Genomic DNA, 8,640 nt, shown 5'->3' on the forward strand with positions numbered 1-8,640 from the left:
TACTTGAGAATCGCATAGTACAGCGATGTTGAATTGTTAAGCAGAACTCATGTTGATGAATTTTCAATGCAAACTAAAAATTACAGCTAAAATTTCAGTAAAATATTCTGTTGATCACTAAGCTGGGAAAGGTTAAGTAAAATCAATGGTAAAATTGCCAAAGTCTGTAATTAAGTGTAAAATGACTTAATGAGAATCGTATAGGAAGGCTATAAATTAAAATACTTTAATTCAGATGGCTAGATATAATATTCCAGTTATACCAAATATATTCAATTGCACTTTAAGGCTTAACAAAAGCTAAGAGGTCTAATGCCAATCAGAATGCTGGCCACATTCTCCCTAAGAATCGGACTCATGTTGCGCTGTTTCTCCAGGCTGACGGGCTGTGCGTGGGCCTGCGACAGCTGATAGAGATCCGCGTAGTATTCCATGCCAGCAATGCCCACTGCATTGAAGCTAGCCGAGACCTCGGTGCAGTCGATGATGGAGGTCTTGAGCGGGGTAACCAGCAGCGTCGAGTAGTAGGGAACCTTCTTGCCCTCGAGCAGCTCGCGGATGAGCAGGACAGCTGTGCGCGAGCCCGCCAGGAGATTCCAGCGGGACCAGCTGAAGTTGTGGGACAGTGCCAGGGTCGAGATGCAGGCATACGTGTGCATTTCCATCACAAAGTTCTTCTCGCAGGAGCCCTCCGTGTAGCAGAAGGCATCCTCGTCCGGGAAGATGTCTACGGCGGACAGGATTAGAGTCGCCTTCAGCTCGCTCAAGCTCAGCGTCTTGCCCAGCATGTCGGTCAAGCCCTGCGTGCTCCCGCCCTGGAAGTTATGCACAGTGTAGCCCGCCTCAGTGATGGTCATCTCCAGGCTGATCAGCGAGGCCGTCAAGCTGAAGAATATGGTGCCCGGGCTGGCAAATAACACTTTGATATTAAATCGTATAGACTTGGATGGACTCTGTTGATCTCACGCACTTCTTCATATCGGGTCTCAGGTCCCAGGTCTGGTAGGGCATGTTGCTATATTTGTTCAGGGCGAAGCCAAAGATGCCTGCAAATTCAAGGGGGGCAGATGAGCATGGCTGATGCGCTTATGATGGGGGAATCGCTTTACCCAGTCGCCCCGTGCGAAACTGTATGGAGAGTTTGTCCTCGTTGAACTTGGTGTCGTGGACATCGCGCGTGCTCCACTTGCCCTGGGTAATGGCCGCCGTGCTGCTCTGCTTCTGTCTGCGGCTAGTGAGGGGAGAGAAGAGGAAATGGGAGCTGATAAGGGATTCCCCACCGCGAATTCATGTAGAGCCTACGTTTCGCTGTCGCAGTTGTCGCTGTTGCTGTTCCCGCTGAACGCCTGCTGGAGAGTGCCGCCGGCTGAGGAATCGTTGCCAGCGTTGCCCTCGAGCAGCTCCAGGAGGCTGTCCTCGTCATCATCCTCGTCCGCATCGTCGTCGCTGCTGTCCTGGCTGCCAGCTGACTTGGGCTTCGTCGCCGGGTCCCCGGACCCGTCCTGTGCGGGCAGCTGCGTATCGCGAATGAAGGAGATGCCCGTGTAGTAGGCAAAGGCCGCAGCGGCTGCGGCTGGCTGCAGCACTTCGACCAGCTCCTGGCTCAGGGGACGCAGCTCGTCGGCCAGCTCCTCGCTGACGTCCGGCTGTGAGCCGCTGGGCGACAGCTGCTCGGATATTTGCTGCAGCAGCTCCTCGTGCTGCTCCCGCGGCAGCTGCATGCGCCACAGCCGATCCATGTCCTCGATCAGCTGCGAGAAGAGGTAGCAGCCGCTGGGCGTCACAGGCGGCGGGCGCGCCAGGCTGCGGAACTTGAGCTGCTTGTCGAAGCAGATGGGCGGAAAGAGCTCGGCCGGCTCCGCCGTGTCCAGGAACTCGGCGCCAATGCCCAAGCTGCTCGACGGCTGCGCTGAGTCAGTGGTACACGCAGACGTTGTCGCAGCTGCTGCTCCCTGGCCCAGGCGCACGTGGGTCTGGCGCGCCAGGAACATCACCTGACGCTGCGGCTGGCCGCTGCTCGACTGCGGCGTCTGCTGCTCGAGGCGCACGCAGAAGCCCTGCGGCAGGCGTGGCACCACAAAGTCCTTGACCAGCCCATACAGGTCCACATTCCGGGGAATGGCACGCAAGTCAAAGTCTCCGATTTCGCGCAGCGTTTGCGCCTGCAATGCGGCCAGATCGGATTTCTGGGAGCGCATCCTGGCTGGACCGCGCGGCGAGCTCTTTAGCGGGCTGGGCTGGGCGTTTGTCGACAGTGGTGTGGCCTCGGTGGGCGTGGCTGTGGTAGCTGCTGCCGTTGCTTGCGCCGCTGCTGCATCGGGCTTTACGCCATCCGCCAGCTGCGACTCTAGCGTCTCGATGTCCGTCTCCCAGCGACAGGCAATCGGTGGCTCGAACCAAATAACTGAATCGGGCAATCTGCAAGGCAGACAGCACAGATACTATTTATTATCTATTTTCTCTTCTTATTGGGTTCAAATTGTGCTTAGCTCTGAATTGGAGTAGTTTACGCATTGGGGTCTGGGGACTTAAGAAGTACTATAGCTAGGAAGAGCCGACTATTGAGCTCTGCGAATCTTAGTCGTAATCATATATAATCAAGGTGTAAAAAAAGAAGCGGATTTGTCGTTTTATATTGATAATAGGGAAATATGGTGAGGTAAAAGGAGGACCGGACGATGGGATCAATGATAGGACGTAAGACGGAATGGAGGATGAAGCAGACAATAGACGATGGAATGAACGGTTGACAGTGGGACGGAAGGTGGGACGGAGGATGAAACAGGCGAGCATGATGGATAGCCGGTGGAGCGATCGGTAGACCGGATGGTGGAACGAACTGACGGTAGGGAGGACAGTGGGATACACAGTGGAACGGTTGGTGAAACGGATGATGGGATAGACGAGTAAACAGAATGAGGAGGAGAAGACGTTGGTCTGAGCGTCGGGACTGACGGTGAGACGGACGATAAGATACCAAAAGGGAGGATGGGACAGACGATGGGATAGACGGTGGAACAGATGGAGAGATAAGAGGTACCACGACTGTTGGGATAGATGGTGGAAGGAACGGTAGAACGGAATGGAACAGGTATAGAGACTAACGGTGGGACTGACGTTGAGAGAGAGAGAGAGAGATTCGATTGCATGGTAAAACGAAATATAAAGTAGACGAAAAGACGGCAATGACGGAGAGACATTGACTCTGCCATTGATTGCTCCTTACATTCGCACAAACATTATGCTCGGAGTTCCCATTTTCAATGGCTGCAGGGCATACAAAATCAGTTTGATTAAAAAGTAAAGCCAAAATAGAAGAAAAATGTCTTGTAAACAACAATAAAATGTTTTTCATCTTACTCAGGGCTTACGGCTCGCAACGAGTAGTGAAGATGCTGTTGCGGATAGCAGGTCACAATATATTATATATGCATATACATATACATATATATACTTGTATGTATTTAGCTAGACAGGCAAGTCAATTACTTACTGCAGTGTGACCAAGGCGAGCTTATCCAATGCCGCTTCAATCATGCGCATCTCAGCCTCAATTTCCTCGGGCAGGCGACGCACACCAGGCAAAACCGGAGGCGGCGGCTTATAGGTCTGATAGTATTCCTTGTGCATCAGATTGTTGGTGGCGAAAACTGCAAGCGGAAGAAGCAACAACAGCTTATACACCCTTATGTATGTCTGCTTGGTCTACCCACTGGTGCGTATGAAGGAGCGAGCATTCAGCTGCTTATCCTGCTGCGGCGTCTCCAGAAAATCGATGCAGTAGACGCCTGATATGATGCGGTACTTGCGCAAATTGACATCTGTTTCGAGCAGGCCGTACGCCTCGGGTCCGACGGCTCGACGGCGCGCCTTGTTGAGCTCATCCTCGTATTGGGCGTAGAGCTTGTCCACATCGTAGCTGCGCTCACGTGGCGGCTGCGAGCTGGACGAGTGCTGCTCCTGCGTCAGCTGCTCCAGCTCGGACAGCGGAATCTCTCGGGCGCACTCATCCAGCATGGACTGCAGAATCTCCTTGCGCTTGCGCCACTCCCGCTTCGTTTGCCGTAAAATAGCTGCGTGAATAAAACTGGAGATCCCAAATGGCTGTGATTGGTTAGCTGATGAGCAGACTTACTGGCATTTTCGGAGCGAGCGTGTTTCAGCTGAAAGCTGCTGCAGTAGTCGCTGAAGTGATCATAGTTGAGCCAGAGCCCTCGCAGCGCCGAGCTTTGCAGTTGGACAGTCGGCGGCAGGGAGAGGTTCATCTCGATGGTGGGGAAGTCGATCTCATTGTGGGCCGACTGTTCGCCAATGCGAGCTTTGGGATTGACAGCGCTGCATGCGAGGTGGAGGAGGAGCAAAGGCAATTAGAGTGGTCAGACAATAGTTAAAATGAGGAGAAGAAAGAAGAAGGAAAGGGAATAAAAGTGTATATAGAGAATGATTGGCAGGCAGGAGCTCACGTATGAAATTAGGAAGGCATAGCAAGTCTGAGCCACTTGGAAGCACAGAAGCCTACAGCTTTCATCTTTTTCAATCATTTGTTTTAGCAGAAATGTCGATATTTATCGATAATATAAAATGTGTTTTGCGATAGGGTATTTGAGTAGAAGAATATCTAGTTTATATATCAACTCTGATACTTTTGTGATGAACGGAAGGACAAATACGTTTGTGAGACCAGATCGATGCAGCTCGAAGTTCGAATTCAAAAATAGAGATCCCGAAGAAAAGGGGATAAAGGTATCGAAAAAAACATAGTGATACAAATCGAGAGACAGAGAGTGAAAGTCAATCACAAGAGAAGAGAAGAAAGAGAGAGAGCATGAGTAATGAGGAATGCTAATTGAGTAATTGCAATATCTCACATTTGGGCATCTTTGGAGAACGTCCAGACGAAACTCTGAAAGACATCGGAGCTGTAGATGTGCTTGGAGACGCCAGGTCTATCGATTCTGCAAGAAAGAAAGAACAAAGATTGACGCTGAGCAGGTTCTATAGCACTTGGCAGATTGTCGTACTGACTCCATGTCACGCTCGATGTGCGACATTGTCTTGTGGGTGAACTCGTCCAGGTGCTGCTTGAGGAACACGCGCATCTCCGTCTTCAGCTTGACGAGATCGGCGGCCACATGGGCGGAGCGGGACTTTGTGTAGGCCAGCGACTCGTCCAGCTCGTTGAGGATCTGTCGGAGGGAGCAGAGTTTAGTGTGGTCCTCCGGCTGGAGTGTCCGCCCGACTTACGCCCAGCACCTCCTTGATGCGCTGCGCATAGACATCGCCCAGGTTGCCCTGCTGCTGTCGCAGCGAGGCGCGCGTCAGATCCTCCACCTGGGCATCCTGGGTGAGCAGCGTGCGCTCGTCCGTGCGCAGCAGCCAGTTGCGCTCGTCGCGCTCCCGCTGGGCAATGTCCGCGTGCCACTGGTGGATGTATTTGCGCAGGTCGCTGGGGCTGGCCGCATTGGGCAGCCCGTTGCAGCGCATGTACTTCTCCCATTCGCGCTGCTGGCGCTCCTCGGCCTTGATGGCCTCGATGGTGGTATGCACCTGATCGAAGAATCTCATGCTGTCCTTCAGCTGGCGCCGTCGCAGCCGATTCTCGGCCACCTCCTGCTGCTGGCGATGCTTGGCCTGCTCCATCTCCAGCTTCTTGCGCTGACGCGCCTCCTCCAGCTTCTTGAGTCTATGGACGGGAAGTTTCTCGATTACATGCGATCATCTCTGTCTTTTGACTCATTCATACGAACTTCTCCTTCTCCATCTCGATGCGCAGCATCTCGGCCTGCTCGGCCTCGAGGCGCGCCTTCTCCTTCTTCGACAGCTTCTTCTTGGGCGGCTGCCATGCCATTTGCATTACACATTAATTGCATTTCAATTACGAATTTCACCTTCGCCACGCCCACTTACCATGCTGTTGCGCTCCCAGTTGCCAAATACCAAATACCAAATGCCAAATGCCAAATGCCGAAAACCAATTGCCACACACCAGCCATGTATTGATCCAACCAGCTGCAGCTATGGCTACAGCAAGTTGTTGACGTTTTAGCTGTTGCTGTTGCTGTTGCTGTTGTTAGCTATTGCTGTTGCCTAGCTTTGCGCCAAGCAAATCCCTTGGCCAAAACACAAACATACCTGGCCAACACAAAGCATCAAAACAGTTTTGCAGCTTCGGCTTGCAGTATCAGTGGCAGCAGCTACAGCCCCTAATTAAATATTCCTTTGGGGGCTGCGAGCTTTGTGCCCTTTAACCTTTTGCATTTGTTGGCAGCCATCCAGTAGATGGCGAACTGGAGAAGAGAAGAGCAGAGCAGCACACACACAGAGAGCGAGAGAGCGAGAGAGAGAGAGAGAGAGAGAGAGAGGGAGAGGGAGTGAACGGGCTTGCGGTTATCATGATGGAAGGCGTCATTGGATTTGCACGTCATGCCCCTGTGGCTTAGGCTGCTACCGGGGATCAGCTAACAGTAAGTTGCCAACTGCTGTCAGCTCTCTCTCTCCCCCTCTCTCTCCCTCTGTCTCGCCTTCTCCCTCTCGCTCTGTATCTTTTGCAATTTGATGTCCACATGCGCCAACCGCAAGGCGTGCGTGTTGCTCTGCTAAGCCAAATTGTGATACACATTTCATGGATGTTGTTCGCCAGGCTGCCGCAAGTGCTCGATGTGAAACATGCTTTAATAACCACATGATAATAATTTAATGGGAGCAGCAATTTAAAATCTTTTAGATGAATGTGAAAAAATTATGTACTTCACAGGAAGTTCTCAGCGGAATAATTTCAACTGATGCAAGCAGATCTTTAGTTTAAGCATTTCAATAGCAACTATTGACGTAATTAACCTGAAGAGCAGAGAGAAGGAGAGAGAGAGAGAGAGAGAGAGAGAGAGAGAGCTAAGGAAACAAAGCGATAGATAGACTCCCATGTTGATAGAAACTTATACATGTAAGTAATACATATATGATTCATACATCCATGCGGCTTAGGACTCGAGCAGTCTGACAATAATTGGACCACTATCGATAAGAACTTTGTAGGACGCGTCCATGATGTGGAGCCTATCAAATCAATCAAGAGCGATGAAGACTTTATTCAATAGTCAGTGGCTACTGTTGTCAATTAGACGTCTTACTGATATGAGCTCTACTTCAAGTTCTTTTATTTATTTGTTACTTTTATTGAATTGAAACCAACATTTTCTCATAACTTAAATTGAAAATTTCATTAATGTATAGAGTATTCAAGGTTGAACATGAACGATCATCTCAAATTCAAAACGATAGAATGTAGCGTCATGAGATACACACTTATTCCCCATGTTCCAATTGCACATTTGCCAAATGTACGTGAAATAGGTTCGTGTCGTGTTTCAGTTCAGCAAATATTACAGTAGCTCACTTATATGTAGAGCGATGTGATCTTCATGCTGTGATCAGCTTATTTCAATGTGTATCAATATGATAACATGAAATGAAGCGATATGGTATATATATATTTTTTTCTGTATATCCTCTCAGGTCTTTTGCACCTTCATCTCCTGTAGAAATATATATTAACAAGCGGTTGTGCATAGTCGACGAACCCACCTGGCAGCCCTATAGCTTTTGACAGAGACGGGCACAATACGCCATAGAAGCTCAATATTGAAAGTTTATATTGAAAGACTGAAGTCAATAAATCTATTTGAACCAAATAAAATGATTATTATCAACATAAAAAGATTGTTTTTTTTTTTATTTATACATGAAATGAAACATGGATCCGTTGAATATGGGCAGCCTTGTAGGGTTGCCAGATGGCTCCAATGAATATGGACAGCCCTGTAAGTTGGAGAAAACAGTTTTTAGTAGTCCTGCTGCTTGATTGGTTATTATGTCTTCGACTAAGGATATGTTGAGGGTATTTTTTGCCAGTTCAGAGTGCAGTTACTCACATTCTATTTCATTCTATTCTATTTTGTATCTCTCATTTGAATCTTGGCATCAAATTAAACAGTATGTTTTTTTTTTTTTTTTTTTTTTAATTTTACAGCACTTTTCACAAATATTGATCTATAAGACTTAAGGTACATTTATGTTGAAGTCTCCGGGATATGTTGCCTTAGTAACAGCGTTTCATTTTTAATCACTTTGCTCAACTTATATAATCTTGGCAATAGACTCATATACTATATACATCACATATATAATATTATGTATTCGAATTGAATTCAGTCAGGAAAGTGTATTTATGTATTTGCAACTTTCGTTGAATTTTCATTATATAAAGCCGAAGTTATTTTCTATCAGCGCCGTGTCTCAAACTCAAACTCAAACTCAGTTTGTGCTCGCTGATTGGGTCCTTTGCTTTCGGTTTTCTATTTTCCTATTTTACGCCTAATTTGAACTTTTTTTTGCGACCTCGCCCAGGCTTTCGTGTCGTCCCAGATAGCAGAAAGTTTGTCTGCAGTGTGGGAGGCGCAGGGCAGGTGCGGGTACTTAAAAGCAATGGCAACGGCAGAGGTAAAGGTAAGGTGACAACGAGGGCTAATTACCTGGCAATTTAAATAGCAGGTCACAGCGCTTCAGTTCCGCCTCTCAGTCTCGTCTCTCTCTCTCTCTCTCCCTCTCACAGTCTCGCATTTCACATTTTTCGGCTAATTGCCG

General features: G+C 48.8%; 1 protein-coding gene across 1 annotated transcript; it reads right to left on the reverse strand.

The window, feature by feature from the left end:
• Positions 1–241: 241 nt before the first annotated feature.
• LOC115564100 (uncharacterized) lies at positions 242–5,848 on the reverse strand. The gene is made up of 11 exons (XM_030388016.2): positions 5,748–5,848; positions 5,245–5,683; positions 5,026–5,186; positions 4,869–4,955; positions 4,136–4,335; positions 3,714–4,073; positions 3,494–3,650; positions 1,303–2,418; positions 1,110–1,231; positions 971–1,046; positions 242–906 (listed from the first exon to the last, which is right to left on the reverse strand). Exons 1-11 carry the CDS (start codon positions 5,846–5,848, stop codon positions 291–293), a joined length of 3,435 nt encoding a protein of 1,144 aa, XP_030243876.1. The 3' UTR covers positions 242–290.
• Positions 5,849–8,640: the final 2,792 nt, after the last annotated feature.

This window comes from Drosophila navojoa, chromosome X, assembly GCF_054131105.1.
Source record: "Drosophila navojoa isolate 15081-1374.11 chromosome X, UAZ_NAV_1.0, whole genome shotgun sequence".
NCBI classification, from domain to species: domain Eukaryota; kingdom Metazoa; phylum Arthropoda; class Insecta; order Diptera; family Drosophilidae; genus Drosophila; species Drosophila navojoa.